Source organism: Astyanax mexicanus, chromosome 6 (assembly GCF_023375975.1).
Source record: "Astyanax mexicanus isolate ESR-SI-001 chromosome 6, AstMex3_surface, whole genome shotgun sequence".
Taxonomy (NCBI): domain Eukaryota; kingdom Metazoa; phylum Chordata; class Actinopteri; order Characiformes; family Acestrorhamphidae; genus Astyanax; species Astyanax mexicanus.
The window spans coordinates 4,789,091-4,808,191 of NC_064413.1; the positions used below are offsets into that span (position 1 = coordinate 4,789,091).

The window sequence follows — 19,101 nt, forward strand, 5'->3', positions numbered from 1 at the left end:
TTCTGGTCCTCCTGTTTTTATTTCAATTGCAGCCCGGATGCAAGAGTTTCATCACTAAGTAAGTGTGAAATATTTTCACAGACGTCTCCCTGACAAACTAATCCTGTCTGGATAGGCCTAAGGTGCTTAAATTTTGTTTAAAACAAAAGTAAAAAATAAAGTCGTCCCCTTTCACTATTTCCCTCTTTTTTTTTCTCACTCTCTTACTACTATATACTGTTTTTTAGTAGTACTTTTTTAAAATCAATAACTAGAAGCTAAATTATTTAAATGATTTTCGACGACAAAGGTGAAACTACAAATAGAAGTAAGGAATAATGAAGAGTAATATTAATTATATATATATATATATATATATATATATATATATATAATTAATATTACTCTTCATTATATATATATAAATTATTTTTTTTATGAACGGATTATTTATTATTTATATAAATTAATGAAAGTTGGCTCAGAAAAGTACTATGCAGTTTCTATGGTGAAATCCCAGGTATTTGCTAAGTGGGTGCTATTCTGTTGCTATGGTTTACTAAGTAGCTGTTAAAGTGTTAAGTTGTTGTTAAGGTTTTGCTAATTGGTTGCTAGGGAGTTGCTATACTTTCTGAAGTGGTTGCTAAGGTGTTGCTAGGCAGGTGTTAAGGCATTACAGGTGGTTGCTTTCATATTTATAAATGTTGCTAAGATGTTCAATGTGGTTGCTGTCTTCAGTGATTGCTAACCTGCTGTTGTGGTGTGTGTGTGTGTGTGTGTGCCCAAACTTTTGCCCAGCATCTGGTTTATGCAGCAGCTCCTCCAATCTGTGTGCAATAAATTCCTATGGAAAAAAATCAAAGCCAAAAAATTACAGCTGTATGCAAACCATACGTAATAGCCATTAATATTAACTGGTCATTTCGTCTTGTAGTAAGGGCCAAAATAACTGTCTTTCTTCTGTAAAGTAAATGACTATTACTTTACAGTGTATTAGAGACATTAGACTGAAAAGAGAGCCAATAATCACTCATTTAGTGCTAAAGAGCAGCTGAAGTATCCAGGCTGCTCTGCACCTGCTGTACTGTATAAGCACTTATTGCCCTCTGCAGGATTTTTAGTGTGAGGACACATTTTCTTTTATTGGAACAAGAAGCTGGGAAACAGATGGCATTTCTGACAAATAATTTAGCGTAATTAATTTAAAGCAGTAATGCTGATGAGACAAGCTTTGTTAAATCTGAGTCAAACGACGTAACCTGTAAATTAAAATTGAGGGATTGCATTTCCCATGCATGATTGCTCCCATAAACACTTACATCTTCAGGTGCATTATCAATGAAAAGTTGAAAAGTTACTTTATTTCAGTAATTCAGTTAAAAAAGTGTTCAACTCATATATTATATAGATGTATTACAAACAGAGAGATCTATTTTAAGTGTTTATTTCTTGTATTGTTGATGATTAATACATTAATACATTTCACAGCCAATGAAAACTCAAAAATCAGTGTCTCAGAAAATTAGAATACTCTATAAGATCAATTAATACTATTGGCAGTGTGCCAAGTCCTCCTGGAAAATGAAATCCACATCTCCATAAAAGTTGTCAGCAGCAGAGGGAAGCATGAAGTGCTGTAAGATTTTGAAAGAAAACTAAACTGCACTGATCTTGGACATAATATAACACAGTGGACCAGCACCAAGAGAAGACATGGGTTTTTATTCACATTTTCTATACTGTTCCAAAAACTAAAATATTATTTTTACTTAATAAATAGCCCTAACCCTCCTGTTATGTTCGTCAGGAACAGCAATGGTGTTTAATTATCCAAAATAAAGGTGAAACCAAAAAAATCTTACAAGCCGTGTGAATATTTCTTTATTAGCTCAATTGCTTATTATTCTATCAATATTTAGTGCAATGGTGTTCCTTACCTCTATCAGGCAATGGTTCAATTAGGATAATTCATAAATATATGTTCAATTTTATTTAATGTTACACTACTTTATTACTTTTAAAAAGACCAACATATAAAACACAATAGTTTTACATAACATTGAACACTGAAACATAACATTGTGTGGTTGCAAATATTTGAGATAAGCCATTTTCATATTATATTTCATTCATTTCATTTCATTTATTATTAATGACCACACAACAAGTTGGTGGAATTTACTTACGGTACAGCATAACATAACATGCTCACATCTCTGTCTGTATCAAATGTTAATTACACTAATTAATGCAAGCAGAAGAAGTTTTAATACTGAAAAATACTTAAAAAAACTTCAAACTTTAAAACGGGTCAATATGACCTAGAACATAACATAACATAGGACCTGTACTTGCTTGAATGAACTCCACTGTAAAATCACAGGTGCTCATACTGGTATTGGACATATTGATTGACGCCAATACGCTGGCTGTTGTCTCCCTGGAAACTGAAAGGTGGAGAGTAGACTTTGCCCTGCATGAAGTGTTTCAGGAACTAGAACCTGCGCCTGAGCTGAGCTTAAAAGGTAAGGTGGGATCTCTCGTTTTAATTAATGTCTTTATTAAGATGTATAGCATAAAACTTTAAAACATTTGATCTTAATACAACTGAACAAGATGATTTTAATGCTTATGGGTATATTTGTAAAGTTTGTACTTTGTTACACCCTGAACAAAGCGTGTCACAGGTGCCCCACTCATCAACAGTCAGACGTTCATTGCTATCTTGGCAGTGAATTGTTAACACAGGCACTTCCTCAACACATGTACACCCCCACATGTTACAGCTCTGGGAAAAATAAGAGACAATTTTACCAAATTGAAAAACTCTGGGATATAATCAAGAAGAAGATGGATGATCACAAGCCATCAGACCAAGCTGTACTGCTTGAATTTTTGCACCAGGAGTAAAGGCACAAAGTTATCCAAAAGCAGTGTGTAAGACTGGCGGAGGAGAACATGCCAACAAGCATGAAAACTGAATAAAAACCATGGTTATTCTACTAAATATTGATTTCTTAAAACTTTATGAACATGAACTTGTTTTCTTTGCATTATTTGAGGTCTGAAAGCTCTGCATCTTTTTTGTTATTTACGCCATTTCTAAAAAAAAAAAATAATATTATAATCTTGGGAGAATTTGGGAGAAATGTTGTTTATAGTTTATGAAATAAAACAACAATGTTTATGTTACTCAAACATATACCTATGAATAGCAAAATAAAAAAAAAACTGATTCAGAAACTGAAGTGGTTTCTTATTTTTTTTCAGAGCTGTATGTACACTAGCAGCATTAGCAGCAGTGCACAAACCAATAGCATGTGCCTGTTGGCAGCAATGCAAACTTTTACATCAACAATAAACAGAATGAATGAGCACGAACGAGCAAATCAGTTTCCTCTGCTTAGAAGCGCTGGACACTTCCAGGTAGATGCGCCCCTGAAATAGCAATACGCAATACACAGCAAAGTCAGGATGCAAGGAAATGCAGGTGACACATTGATTGGTTTATTTCATGTTATGTCAAGCCCAAAACACACTCATGATTATAATTAAGAGAATTAGTACATGCCTTTTGTGCGTTTTGAGCTGTACAAGGTGTACTTTTCCCGTCGTTATGATAGCAAAGACACCCTGCAGTGCACAATTGACAGCTCGCCTGTAGATCACTAAAATATGGCCCACTGTCTTCATATAACAAAGCAAAATGGTATTAACAACAATTACAAGTAAATACTAACTGTCTCCATTGATTTTCCATTATTTCTTTTTATAAACTAGTATTGGGATACTGTAATCTAAATTAAGTTTTCTTTTCTAGGTACTACTTGGTTCCTTAGGTTAACATGGACAGACCAGCAGCAACCAGTAATGAGCAGCTTCCACCTCCATACAACGAGACATACCCCCAGCAATACCCCCAACCCTACCCCCAACCATACCCTCAACCCTACCCCCAAGTGCACCCCCAACCCTACCCTCCACCTTACCCCCAACCCTTCCCCCAACCCTACCCTAATGAAACAGAAAACAAGACTGGGGTGGCGGTCATCCCTCCCACCGATCACCATGACAACATTGAAATGCAGGACAGTGCTCCCCCGGACTACACCCAGGCCTTTGAGGATGTGAACTGCTTCTCAGAAGCTGTGATTCGAAGAGGTTGGTTGATTTGAGTGTCATAAAAATGCCAAACTGGATTTTTTTAAGGGAAAACAGAGACTGTTCTCTCTAAAGGACCTTTACTTGGATAGAAGGAACTAAAACAGAGAGGTTTTCAAAGTAAACGAGAGTTGCTAGTATGTGGCACCACCAAAAAAATTACTGTCAGAACTTTTATTTTTAACAATTGAATAATTTAATTTAAGTTGTGAAAAGTAGGTTTAAAAAAGGGTTTAAAATTCTTTTGTAGAAGTTAAAGGATCAACTCAACAAAAGTAAAAGTAATGTAAGGGGAAACAATTACACCATTAGGGATAAAAGCTTGAGATAAAAGCGCCACTGAGTCCTATAGTGCGTTAGGGATGCCTAAAACACATTTATCTAAAAGCCATAATCACTATAATGTTATATTATTAAAATGGTAATGTTGATAATATAATTTGGGATTTTGCACTAGGCTCCCAAGTGTTTCAGCTGCGTATATGATGATATAATTGAAAATTAATGTATTTTAGTAGAATGTAAATATATTAAAGAAGCTTTTTTTTAGTCGGACGTTTGGAAATCTGGATGGAGGAGAGATTTATCTGGATAGGCGTTTTATTGAATGATGAGAGGCCAAAATAAAAACAAGCTGAATAAAATAGGAGTAACGAGGCTATTTTTAAAATGTAAAAAGTAAAAAAAAAATAGATACCTGTGTGAAAATGTAAGAAGTAGAAGTAAAAAGTTGTCTAAAATATAATTACTCCAGAAACTGTAAATAACCAGTAAAATAAATCCGCTAAAGGCAGAGCGCACCTGGCTCTAAGAGGGAATGGCAATTGACTCGCTGATTGATTTATTTCATGTTACGCTCAAAATACACCCATGAATTAGTACATGCCTTTTGCACGTTTCGTGCTGCGCAGGGCGTATTTTTTTGTGTCTTTGCTATACCAAAAAAACACTGACATGCCTTAAATCAAGCTGCGCTGTGCACGGTTTAAGCAATGATATCATACGCATGCATGTAGTCAGTGCTTATCTGTTTATCTTCTGTATTTCTTCACAGCGTTTGTGAGAAAAGTGTACTTGACTCTGGTGGTTCAGTTACTGATAACCGTTGGAATCATTTGCGCCTTCATTTACTGGTGAGTAACAAGCTTATCTCCATGTACCAGGTTAATGATTTGATTTTATCTTAATCGTTAAGCTGTACCAGGGATTGGTCACTGGTTGGGAGAGGGTAGATTCTCTGTGCATTGACTAATCATAATAAAGGGGAAATATTATGCAAAAGTCACTTTTTGTGTGGCTTTGTATTTATGTATGGGTCTCGACTGCCCCTGTAAATCCAGAAATCCATTTTCTGTGAATCTGCTGAAAGAGTTTGGTGGTGTCAGGAATCATATGCCTTTATGAGATGATTGGATGCTCCCTGAACCTGAGACAGTACACAGCAGGATTAGCCAGCAGACTTCTTCTGATGGAGGGATCTGGACCTACTGTCCATTGCATTTCTTGTGCTTCTATCGCAGCTAGGCATGTACTCGCTAGTTAGTGTTTTGCCGTTTAGCACAAGCTAACACTAACATGTGTCTAATGTGGTGGACAATAGCAGCTTATTTGCATAAAAAGTGACAGAGCTCTTAAATGGCTCATTCTAATAGGTACTACAATTGTCAAAAATAGAGCTGGTGAAATCTCTTTATATGAGAGTGATTTTGTACAAAGAATTTCATGAACATTTTAACACTTTTAAGACTCATTATTCAGTGCCTACTATAAGCTAGTTTGGAACTGCTATAAATGTACAAACATAAGGTACAATTTGATAATGAAAGTTAAAAATTAGATTAAGTTTCAATAATAATTAAGAAGGTTTTCTCTCTCTTCTGTATAGTATTTTTTTGGAGATACATGTTATTCATTGGACAGTGACAAAGGCATAGGAGTGGGTTTGATATTGGGGGGACACATTTGCTAAAATGAATCAAAGCCCACTCTATAGTGACTTAGAACAACATTTGCGGAATTACAGTTAATCACAAAAAACAAAGTACATGTTTTCTGTACTTCTGTTGTGCCGAATTCAGAACCCCCACCAGGAAAAGCACCTCCTCTTGGGAGCGCACACCCATGTCTTCTTGGCTTTAACTTTACTTAGAAAATAAAAAACAAAACTAAGACACTTTTCTAAGCTCTGCTGACTTGTAAGAAATAAGATAAAAAAAGAAACATCACCATCAGCCTCTCCTGTGAGGGGGTGCTTTTCCTGGCAGGGGTACTGAATTCAGCACCATAAGAGTGCCTAAATCTGCACCGTCTTCTTTATAAAAGCAGAGATAATTGCTTTAGCAAACTTTACTTAGAAACACGCTCCAGAGAGGAGGTGCTTTTCATGGTGGGGGTGCAGATTTCGGCGCACTTTCAAAATAAAAGTTTATTTTAAAACAATTTCTACTCTTTCTGCTGTATCATTTTTTTTCTTATGGCAATGTACAGTGACAATATGGGATATGGACCCTTAAGGGTTAACGGTCTAACCATGTATTCTTAATCCACGTCATATTTGTGTCACGTCCTCGCCCTGTTCCTGTCTTGTCTCATGTCTCTTTGTGTTTTCCCCACGTGACCTGTGCCCCTCTGTGTCTCCTGTCTCAGTAGTTTTCCACCATGTGTCTCATTTTGTGGCTCCGCCCCTTTCCCCAGGTGTTTCTAATTCTAGTGTGTTTCCTGTTTGGTTAAATAGATCCCCTGTGCCACTTGTCCCTCGTCGGTCTTTGCACTAACCCCTGTTGTTTTGTTGTTCTCTGTTTTAGCCCTTGTCCTTTGTTTATCTTTTTTTTTTCATTGATCTCTTGTTATTTTCCAGTCACTCGTTCCTTTCTTTGTTTAGTTTTCTCTCGTTTGAGTTATTAGTTATTCCCTGTTTATTTATTATCATTATCTCCAGTTGGTTTAGTTTATGTTCTCTGGTTTGTTTTGGTTATTGGTTCTCTGTGTATCTTTGTTTCGTGGTACTCGCTCCTTGTTTCTTTGTTTATTTGTTATTTATTTGATAAATTATTTATTTCGCCCTATCTGAATTTACGTCCGCCTCCACGTCTTCCCTGCACCTCATCATGACAATTTGTTCTCTCTTTACAGGGATACCCTGAGAAAGTGGGCAAGAGGCACCCCATGGTTTACCTACGCCATGATGTAACTATTCTAACATTTCTTTATATCCCAGCTCGTCTAGTGCTCTTGTAGTACAGAGTAATAGAGTTATTGTTGGAGTAGTCCTCATTTTGATGGTTAAAACCCATTAAGCTCCACACACCATTCAGTATTTCTGCTGATTTGTTAGAATTTCAGTTCTATCAGTTCAGTTTTATGGTCTGGTACAAAATTATGGTGTAGAAACCATACAATTTAAGCATAGTCTTGGATGACAGACTTTCAATTTTTTCTAATTTTCTAAAATTCTGTATGAAGGGCAGCGACCCTGGTTCTCATCGTTGTGCTCTCCTGCTGTGGTGACGTTCGCCGGAAGGTTCCCTTAAACTTCATTTTCCTTGGGCTGTTTGTAAGTAGAAGAACGGGTGTTTATTCAGCCACACTGAGAAATCGCGTGTGATTAAATATGATTAAAGCAGTGTGTTGTGATAATGTGTGGTTCTGAATGGTCTTTCTGATTACAGACTATTACAGAGGGTCTACTGCTTGGATCAGTGACAGTGTAAGTGTGCTCATTATATTTAAAAAAAAACTTATTTATGCTAATCATACAGTAGACGACTTTAAAAAGAGTCTAAAAAGACTTTTAATAGACTTTAATAGTCAGACTTTAATAGTCTGACACCCTCTCACATCTAAAGACCAGTCACAGACGTCAAAGACTGGGAATCACTAACTGCAACTAGATTCTTTCTGAGATTATTTCTCATCATGCTTCTGGTGGAGTTTAACAGGAAAAAAAGCTGTTTTAAAATGGAGCAGAACCAGAAGCACCTTTTGGCCACAGCTGCCTTTGTGTGTGCAGTGATTTGTTCAGAAAAAAACAGCCAAAAAGACAAGACACAGCAGAGTGTAGCATGTCCAGTTTCGCAAATGTTCCTATGTTGCTCTCCTATTGGATGTTGACACTGTTCACGTCACTATATGCGTGAGCCTTTTTTTTTTAAGACTTACGATGATATTATACACGGACGAGAAACAGACGAGAAAAAGCCTTTTTATTTTGTTGTCTCTAGTGGATAAGCTACTGTACATTTTTTATTGGTTTGTTTTAATGTTTTATTCTGATGGACGATTGGCTTTAATTAGCGTTATTTGCAACAAAACATAAAAAAAAAGAACACATGCTGTCTATTGTAATGAACGCAGTGTCTGAAAGGGTTAAACCTTCAATCCTAAAAACCTTACACTGAACCATCGAGAAGACACGACCGCAACTCAACTCTTGCAAGACTTTCAATATTTTAGCCCACCACTGGAAATTTGTCTGCGACACTGAAATTGCTTTAAAATCATTTGCTATAAGGTCTACTGTAAAAATAGCAAATTACTGGCATCATCCAGCGTTGTTTGTTGGTTTATTCCTAATATAAATATTGGTTATGAGATCAGTAGCACCTCTAATCTTAGTAAACTGTATTTAAACACAATTCCTCTGCCTGTTTGTTTTCAGGTTCTACAGTGCGGAAGCAGTGCTGTGGGCGGTGGGGGCAACAGCCCTGGTTTCCTTTGCTCTGAGTTTGTTTGCAATGCAGTCTAAGGTCAGTAATATAAAGATGTAGATGCAGAAGTTCCCCATTCTAATCAAGGAAGTGCAAATCCTCAATCTTAAGTTGGACTTTTTATACTATAATACAATACCTTTTTTTCCTACATTATAAATGAATACTGAAGTGCTCCAGACCCGGAATCATGTAGTAACTTAAAAGTCTTAAACAAACCAAAATACTCTTTGAAGCATTTAGGTGCTCTTATCTGGGGAGCCTTTAACTCTAATGAACTTATCTTGTGCAGTTTATAATGAACTAGTGCAATTTTGCATGGCACAGATGAATTTTGGTGTGTCTTTAGTATCATGAGGGCACAACAAATATGCCCTAGGCAGCTCGAAAGCACAAAAGGCATATGGCAGATTTCGACATTTCTGTCCCTAGGTAATTACATGTATAAATGTGTACACAAAAAAAATTTTAAATACATTTTCTTATTATTAAGCATAGTTCTACATCTTGTACATTGACTTAATTGCAAAAAGAAGGATTAAAAGTAAGATTTAATTAAAAACATTAATAAAAAAACTACTAAGAATACTATAAAAAATAGCATTTGTTACCTGTTTTAACAGGAGAGGAACCCTGAGTGTTTCAGTAAGCTAGGGCAATATTAGCTAGTGGTTCGTTCCACGTAGCTTGTTTTAACACGGTAAACACACAGACTACAGTCTAATATACTCGCCTCTGAACTGAGAAAAAGTTAGCGTTTACCAAAGTTAGCAGCTAATGCTAAAGCTGCTCCAGCAGTGCTAGCCAGGGGTAGCAGCAGGCTACTGACTGATAATACTCACCTCTGAGCGGCAAAAGAGCTAGCGCTTAGCCTGATTAGTGGCTAATGCTAATGCTGCTCCTGGGTTGGATGCGCGCTGTTCTTCTTTAGTTGTTCAACGGGGGGCTCTTGTGAGCTCAACTCAATGCTAAATGTTTTCAGTCTGCAGCAGGAATAAAGCGATTGATTTCACTGTTCCAATACTTTTGGAGGGGACTGTATGCACTCACACTTGTCCAAATTGTCTTGGTTTTCAGTGGGACTTCACAGCAGCTAGCGGCTCTATTTGGGCAATATGTTGGACACTGGTATCGTTTGGTCTGCTCTGCGCAATCTTGAGGTCCCAGGTAAATAACATGATTGATAGAAACAAATTAATTTCAATTAAGCATTCTGGTGTTCATATCTAATTATTTGTATATCATATTGTGTTCAACAGTATCTTTACATTGTGTATGCATCACTGGGAACGTTGGTCTTCTCGATTGTAAGTTTTTAATTGATTTTAAATTTAATTTCCTGAAATATTCTTTAATTTATACACTGCCTGACCAAAAAAAAAAGTCTCCACCTGGATTAAAGTAAGTAAATAATGTGTTGGTTGGTTGATGCTGCAGTTGGTCTGCAGGTTTAGGTTCAGCAACAGTAAGTGCTGAAAGAATGAGGTCAGCTGACTACCTGAATATACTGAATATAGACCAGGTTATTCCATCAATGGATTTTTTTCTTCCATGATGATCACTTATTCCAAGATGACAATACCAGGATTCATGGTGCTGGAATTGTGAAAGAGTGATTCAGGGAGCATGAGATCATCATTTTCACACATTGATTGTTCACCACAGTCAGTGGCGCAAAAAGGGGGTATGCAGCCGGAGAAACAGCCAATCAGCTTGCTGGTTTTGCGGAGCGCAAGACCCATACCTCACCCCCACCCACCACCAGGCCAGGCAGTGTATTTGCTGTGCATTTGCATTACAAGGTGACATATTAAAAAAATCATAATTCTTCTTTTTTTTCCTCTATAGTATCTGGTGATGGACACACAGTTAATTCTGGGCGGGAAACACAAATACAGCATCAGTCCAGAAGAGTATATTTTTGCTGCTCTGAATCTCTACCTTGATATCATCACCATTTTCCTGATGATACTCCAGCTGATCGGGCTCAGCCGTTGATCTTCCGAAAAGAAAATTAATCATAGGCCCTATCCTCTGGACTGTGTCTAATATTGCTATTACTACACTATACAGTTCTGTGATTCTCTATTTATTTTATTTTAATTTATTTTATTAATATGCACTACCAGTAAAACCAGTTTTAGAACACCCCTATTTTTTTATAGCATTAGCAGTGCTGTATTACCCAGAAAAGATGCTCCTCTTCAGTACAGGAACTTAGACTCAGTCCAGTCATGTTAATATAAGGCTAAAGCTGTTGCCATCACCCCATCTTTTTTTTAAACAATGTGTTTTTCTACATTTATAATATACTTATGATTTTTTTAGTATTTTTGATGAGTTTTTAGTATTTTTTCCTCTAACAGCAGGATACACTAGATATTGTACCATTTCCAGGTAAGAGCTTACATGGCAGAAATGAAAGAAAACAAAGGGGGGTGTTATAAAACTTTTGACCGGTAGTGTAATTATATAGAGTTATGCTAATATTTCCAGGGCCATTCAGTATGATGCAACGTTGTAAAAACTGTTTTTATTTCTGTTTACAAAAACAATAAATTACATCAAATTAATTATCATTTACAGCATGTTTTATTTAATATATTTTATTTTAGATTTATACAAGCAACCAAACATATTTTAAAAATATATATTTAACATATTTTCTCTGTTTTCTATTTACAACATACACATTTCCCTTTTTTAATTTATTTTTTTGTGATAATTTTTATTAACTCCATATATAATTAACTCCATATAATTCATAATATAAATCTCCACCCGTTTTCAGACAGATCCTTTCTGCTCTGCTAGGATTGGTGGACTGCAACGTGAGAACTAGCTATTAGCCAATCCTAGCGCAGGGCACGTGGTAGTTACTAGCCAATCACAGCGTTAGCGGCGGATTGGGCCTTTTGGCGTTACATATTGAAGAACACGTATGGTTTAGAGCAGGTATGTCATGGCGGACTGTGGTGTGAGTGTTACAAGGCGGGTGGACGCGCTGTCCGCAGCGCGCGGGAGGGCTGGAGGCGGCGGGGAGAGGGGAGCCTCGGCCCGGCGGGGCAGTATGAGCAGAGCGGAGTACTGCCGGGAGCTGCAGGAGTGGATGTGGCAGTACTACTGCGGGTACTGTAGCTGGCAGAGCTGGGCGGCCGTGTCTGCGCTGTCTCTCCCCGCGTGTTTCCCCGCAGCAGCCGGTGCTCCAGCACCGCCCACGTGGGGGGCAGATTTACCCGCCGGGGTCGCAGCCTTGCCCGGCCAGCTGTCCGCTGTTACCCACGCTGGAAGCGCCGGATACAGGGGAGGAGGAGGGGGCAGCACCACGCCTGTTCAGCCCGTCCAGCACCACCAACAGCAGCAGCAGAATGGGAATGCCCCACAGCCAGGTAACCTGTTCACCTTTAAAGTTAAAGGAGAAATCCAGTATGAAATTAACTTGGGTTGTAGTGAATCATAATAACGAGTACAAACCTGTGTCAAATAGTCCTCCTCCAATCACCCCCAGCATTCCATCATACAGCACTTTTAACCGATGCTCCCAACAGGCGTAGATGCTAATGATAGCAGCATAGAGTTATCCATGCAAAGAAATGACTATTTTTACACCATTACCACGCTCAAAGTAACTCCAGTATTCTCTGGTAGAATTCTGAGGTCTATTAACCCACCATATTTTAATTAATAACTAATAGTTTTCCTTTAATCGGCAGTGCACTTTGGTGCCTTTTATGTACGAGTTTTACCAGTTAGGTTGGAAGGAGCAGTAAAGCCGCTCTGCTCAATTACAGCGTTAAACAGGAGTTTCAGTGAAGTTTCTCCAGCACGAAAGGCTGGAGCAGAATTAGCATTAGCTGCTAATTGCAGCGCTAGCTCTTTCTGCACAGATTTGTGCGGTTTATTTATTTTTAGCTTTTTAGTTTGCTTGACACAACGAAAAATTCACACTGATCATGTTTTACATTTATATATATATATATATATATATATATATATATATATATATATATATATATATATATACATATATATATATATATATATATACCAGATAGTGCTGGGCGGTTATGGCCTAAAATTGTATCAATAAAAAATTAAAAATAAATAAAAAAAAGCGATTTTCGATTATAATACATTTTTTTCCCCTACTAAAAATCAAATTACAGATGACAAAGACATGATTCATTCCACCAAATTTAGCCAATTCATGTATTTTATATATATATATATATATAATTAGATATATATATATATATATATATATATATATATATAATTAGATATATAATTAGATATAAGTATAAATGGAACAAATAGACACAAAATTGAGATATTTTCATTAATATCATCCATATAATGGAATAAATACAGTCTTACAATACAATTTGCTACAAACTACACAAACAACAACACGTTGCAGTAATGAGCAAACATGCATTACATCTCAGCTCCAGAAGGTGTCCTAAATCTGCAATTCTTTACATTTCACAATGCCTGGATACAGCCCATGAGACCTCCAGGTTTCTAGGTTTTAAAAGCTTAAGATTTATACCACATTTTTTAAGAGAATGGGGGGAAGTGAACACTATGATACTCAAGTTTCTGGTAGCCTCCATTTAATTGAATGTACTTTAATCTGCTTGTTATGAATTGTTAGTGAAGTATATAACACTGCTGTTCCTGTGGCTTACACTCTGTATATTTGCTTTAGGTCGAGAATATTTCATTCCTTCTCCTCTACAGCGGTTCCTGGCTGAGATGGTGGATTTCTTTATTCTGTTCTTTATAAAAGCGACCATCGTCCTCAGCATCATACACCTGAGTGGGATGAGGTGAGTGGGTGACCTTTAGTCTACTTTAGTGATGTTAAACTGGAAATCTACATTGTTTTTGCTGTTTTTAACCCTTGTGTGGTGTTCGGGTCTGTGGGACCCGTTTTCATTTTTCGTTAAATGATACTAAAAATATATTTAAACTCATTGGCATTGGCTCATTTTTTGTGAAAAACATATATCAAAACACATTTTCGATAAACACAAACTGTACACCACCCCCCTACACACATTTATATTACATACAGTATGTTTGGCCAAGGGCTAATAAACATTGCTTCATTTGTAAATTTGCAACTAAACAAATTTTCTTTTACATTTAATTAAAAAACTAATAAAAAAAGAGTAGCACTTTTTAAAAGAAATGTAACATAAGAAAGGTAAAGGGCAAATATTAACCATGTAAGCTGTTTATATTGCTTGCAATTTATGTGAAGCAAGCATGTGTAAAGCATTTTAATGTAAAATTGCTTAATTTTGCTGAATTAAATACAAGTAACAAAGTAAACAAGTAACAAAAATATGAACACCACACAAGGGTTAAAACAAACTGCAAATCATAGCAGTGGTTTTGGAAAAGTATAGCTAGTTAGCTGTGCTTTCAATAGTTTTAAATAACGTTAAATAGCCTTACTTGTATCTGATTTTGGAGTTTCATGCGTTAATCATTTATATCCTTCTGTAGTCCCATCTATGTAGCTCCAAATAAAAAAACAAAGGCTATAAAATTAATTACTGCATCCAGCTAAAAAAATACAGAAATTCTGTTATACAGAATTTAAGAGTAATTTAAAGATCTTCTTTATCTGCCTAAAATGGTGGCCCAGGCCGTCGTTCTTTGTTATACTTTGACATTGCAGATTTACTTACTATTTCTTTTAGAATCTGCCTCTGTGTTTTTCATCAGTTGTTAAGGTCTTCTTACTTGCTGATTTCTAGTACATCCAACATGTTAACTATAGGAACTGTAAGGGAATAAAAATAAAAATTTCTAACCTCTACAGTTGATCGCTTGTTATTAATTTTTTAGGGATCTGTCAAGATTTGCCATGCACTTCATTGTGGAAGAAATAGATGAAGACACGTCAATGGAGGATCTGCAGAAAATGATGCTGGTGGCTCTGGTGTATCGGATATTGGTTTGCTTCTATGAGGTCAGTTTAAGAATTACTGTATTTTTACGGACTATAAAGGGCACCGGATTATAAGGCACGCTATTAATGATTTTCATACATTAATGATTTTCATACATAAGGCGCACTGGATTATAAGGCGCATTTTAAGCGACAATAGTAAGAAACAAGGGTGCTGCCATGTTTCCCTTCAAAAAAAGTCAAAGTGGTTTTTATTGTCATTTCAGCTATATACAGAGTACACAGTGAAACGAAACAACGTTCCTCCAGGGACCATGGTGCACATAAACACAGTGTAGACAGAACAATAGTGCAACAGTACAAAAGTGCAGACAGACAATACAACACAATACAGACAAAGAATAATAAATAACAAGACAGTGTGCAAATTATTCAGTGTGCAAAAAGGACCAGGTGAGGTAGTAATTACTCTATTACACAGTGTGCAATAGAGTCCAGTGAGGTAGTAGGGTTTTTAGTGCTTTCCATTTTCTGGGGTAAGTGGGGTAAGAGTGTGTGTGCATGTACAGAAAAAACATCAGTTCAGTCTCTGCAGTTAAGGAGTCTGATGGCTTGGGGGTAGAAGCTGTTGCAGAATCTGGTCGTGCTGGACCGGATGCTGCGGTACCTTCTTCCCGAAGGCAGGACGGAGAACTGTTCGTGTGAGGGATGGGTGGGGTCATTCACAATGCTGGTTGCTTTGCGGATGCTGCGGGTGGTGTAAATGTCCGTGATGGAGGGGAGAGAGACGCCGATGATCCTCTCAGCTGTCCTCACAATACGCTGGAGGTTCTTGCGGTCAGAGACGGTGCAGGTCCCAAACCAGGCAGTGATGCAGCTGCTCAGGATGCTCTCAATGGTCCCTCTATAGAAGAGTGTGAGGATGGGTGGAGGGAGACGGGCCTTTCTCAGCTTCCGGAGGAAGTAGAGACGCTGCTGGGCTTTCTTGGCTGTAGAGCTCGTGTTCAGGGTCCAGGTGAGGTTATCTGCTAAGTGGACACCAAGGAACTTGGTGCTCTTAACAATCTCCACAGAGGACCCGTCGATGTTGAGTGGAGAGTGGGTGTGTTGTGCTCTCCTGAAGTCAACAACCATTTCCTTTGTCTTGTCCACATTCAGGTGAAGGTTGTTGACTGTACACCAGTCTGTCAGCCGCTGCACCTCCTCTCTGTATGCTGACTCGTCGCCTTTGGTGATGAGACCCAGCACGGTTGTATCATCGGCGAACTTGATAAAGCTGTTAGAACTGTGTTTTGCAGCACAGTCATGAGTCAGCAGGGTGAACAGCAGAGGACTCAGGACACTGCCCTGGGGGGCCCCCGTGTTCAGTGTGATGGTGCTGGAGGTGCTGCCCCCGAACCAGACTGACTGGGGTCTCCCCGTTGAAAAAATTTTCAAAGTCAAATGCACACTGAAAGTTTATCTAAACTGATTTCTCGGTTGAAAACGGTTTATTTGGGTAAATGAAGCACTTCTGTTTATTTACAGTAAGCCTAGATTTCCAATACTTTCAAACGGCATGGTTAGCAGCAGCGCTAGCCACGGTTAGCAGTGTTTAGCGCTAGTAAATGCTGTCCGACAGCATTAGTGTGAAGTGAGGAACCCTGAGTGTTCCGGTAAACCAGGGCACTATCATCAAGCTGTTCATCCCACATAGTTTGTTTTAACATGGTAAACATACAGACTACAGTCCAATATACTCACCTCTGAATGGCGAAAGAGCTAGCGCTGCAGTTAGCAGCTAATGCTAATACTGCTTCAGCCTTGGTGCTGGAGAAACTTCACTGAAACTCTTTTATAATGCTGTACTTCAACAGAGTGGCTTTACTGCTCCTTAATATCTGACATTTGTTCATTTTTTGTTTAGGTTGTATGTATTTGGGGAGCTGGTGGTGCCACTCCAGGAAAGTTTCTGCTTGACCTAAAAGTGGTTACCTGTGACACCTCGGTCTTAGTGCAACCCAATCGGGTCCGTGTGGTTCCGGCAACAGACGTCAGTCTGTCTGCGTAAGTACTGGTGTTTTATTAATATTATTATTTATTTTATCACTCTATCAGTGAAAGCTACTTTTGTATAAAAATCTCTGTCCAATACATATATAATAAAAATATTAGCTTTTACAACCCCTTTTTACCCTTTATTTTATAAGAAAATTACATTTTGTGTTATCTTGACAATTATGTATTAACACAAGAACGGTAGAGTGTAGAGAGCTTCATGTTAAATGGGTTTTCCATGGCAGAGCAGCTGCATCCAAGCTTCACATCACCGGCTATGGTTAGCAAACCTTACTGAAGCACAGTGATTACCTGTTTACCTGCAGAAAAGAAGCCAACTTGCCTGTTTCAATAAATAAATACTGCTATTGGCTATTGTCTAAACCTGGCAACCCAGGGTGTAGAAATGGGACTGAGGGAATGATTGGTGTTAAGCAGATTCGGAGCCTAAAACCAACACAGATTACTGAGATGTGCTGGACAAATAAGTTCAAATAAGAAAATACTGGCTGAAGCTCTGCCGACAAGAGCTGCTGTTGCTTAAACTCAGCATATTTCCTTAATATCTGATGGTACATTCTGATCATGTTATGATGAGTTATTACAGAAAATCCACATCCCGCTATATCTAGAAAAGTGTGTTGTGTATCACGATTAGGGGTGTGCCATATCATCATACGCGATAATATCGCCAAATTTATATTATACCCTGAAATATCTTCTTTTTTACGCGACAGAAAAATTCACACATTTCTCATTTCCTATTATATATCTACTAGAGACAGATTATATTTGTCCAGTATCATTTATTTTACTTTAATCCTAGATATTTGAAGTGCATTATTATTAGTATCATGACATTCTGAATCATTGACTTCTGTTAGAAATCTCCTTAAATTCTTGTATTTTTTAATATCTCAGTTAGGGTAGTGCTGTATCGTATCATCATATACAATAGTAAAATCTTAAAGTTTTGTTTTGTTGCAGTAGTGTATTTTTGTTTTTTCATATCGCCAAGAGTATCGTTATCGCGATAATACCATGAAATATCGTGATGTTATTTTAGGGCCATATCGCCCACCCCTAATCACGATATCAAATTTGTTACGACAAAATGATACATGCCTACTTTTATCTGAAACTGATTATTCATCCAATGTCCAACATTTGTTTTGCCAACTGTATTGATTATTTCTTATTAGTTTGCAAGTAAAGATTGGTATTAGATTGTGGTTTCAGTTAGGGTTGTGTTCTCTCTCCTCATTCAGGTCGACTGTACGGGCCTTGAACAAGAACTTCTCCATCGTGTTTTTCTTCCCAGCATTCATCACGCTGCTCTTTTTCCAGCACAACAGAACTGTGTATGATATTGTGGCGGGCACAATTGTGGTGAAGAGAAACCGGCCTAGATGATCTCTGGTTATCTCTCGCTAGAGAGCATGGATGCAAATGGTGGACCTTCTTAGAAAAAAAGGCCAGAGAGAGAGAGAGAACTTGTCCGATCTGATCTGATCTGAGCTGTTCCAAGATGTTGTTGGAACCCCACACGCCTCCTCCGATACATGTGAAGTCAGCCACCGCCTCTTTTCCAACTGCTACTGATACAGAATTGCCGAGTAGCATCACAGTGCGCTCAGAGGAAAGCGCAGCGACTCGGTTCCGATACATCAGCTCTCGGACGCAGCCTTGTGCTAATCGACATCACCCTCGTAGTGATGAGGGGAAAGAGAGCGCCATCTACTGTACCCACCCAGAGAGAGGAAGACTGATTGTGCTCTCTCAGGGCTCCGCCAGCTGATGGCAAGCTGCATGACCAGGATTCTGGACCACTCAGAGCCCCATGATTGCTGTTTTTAAAGTGTGGTTGTTTTTTGCCATCTTTCTCACATGCATACATGAGTATTAAGACTGGATTAGGTACATTCTAAGCAAATTCTAACTGAACCTAATTGTACTGGGGGAATTCTGCCCCATGCCTTTGTATTATCAGACGATTCTTTTTTTTATTTTTTATTTGCCTAAATGTTCTGTACAAAACAAGCATCATTGCATGCCTTCCTTTAGTTCTAATAAATTATGACTATTTTGTCTACTTGCTTTTTTAGACCTTCTTTTTGGACCTGAATAATATTTCGGGTTGCTGGGCGGTTCTACGTCCAGCAGTAACACTGAGGTGTTCAAGAACTCAAGCAGCACTGCTGTGTTTAATCCACCCATTTCAGCACAGCACAAGCTGCATAGGATGGATTATTGCAGAACTTCATCATTAGAATTCTACAAAACTCCATGCTA

General features: G+C 37.9%; 2 protein-coding genes and 1 long non-coding RNA gene across 4 annotated transcripts in view; 2 read left to right on the forward strand and 1 right to left on the reverse strand.

Annotated features, from left to right (window-relative positions):
* The window catches only part of LOC125802491 (uncharacterized), a 479,356-nt gene that overhangs the window by 240,360 nt on the left and 219,895 nt on the right, over nucleotides 1-19,101 (reverse strand). The gene's annotated exons all lie outside the window — the stretch shown is intronic.
* On the forward strand, nucleotides 2,060-11,419 carry zgc:110410 (LFG_like domain-containing protein). Of its 2 annotated transcripts, XM_022674279.2 has the most exons (10): nucleotides 2,434-2,504; nucleotides 3,800-4,140; nucleotides 5,195-5,273; nucleotides 7,273-7,326; nucleotides 7,603-7,693; nucleotides 7,809-7,846; nucleotides 8,798-8,885; nucleotides 9,924-10,013; nucleotides 10,106-10,153; nucleotides 10,695-11,419. In XM_022674279.2, exons 2-10 carry the CDS (start codon nucleotides 3,825-3,827, stop codon nucleotides 10,842-10,844), a joined length of 954 nt encoding a protein of 317 aa, XP_022530000.2. In that variant the 5' UTR covers nucleotides 2,434-2,504; nucleotides 3,800-3,824; the 3' UTR covers nucleotides 10,845-11,419. The 2 variants fall into 2 exon arrangements, with proteins under 2 accessions (XP_049336687.1, XP_022530000.2); XM_049480730.1 differs by having other exon boundaries at nucleotides 2,060-4,140.
* On the forward strand, nucleotides 11,595-18,901 carry fam8a1b (family with sequence similarity 8 member A1b). The gene is made up of 5 exons (XM_049480729.1): nucleotides 11,595-12,235; nucleotides 13,558-13,678; nucleotides 14,709-14,832; nucleotides 16,679-16,818; nucleotides 18,078-18,901. The coding sequence occupies exons 1-5, from the start codon at nucleotides 11,809-11,811 to the stop codon at nucleotides 18,220-18,222; spliced, it is 957 nt and encodes a 318-aa protein (XP_049336686.1). The 5' UTR covers nucleotides 11,595-11,808; the 3' UTR covers nucleotides 18,223-18,901.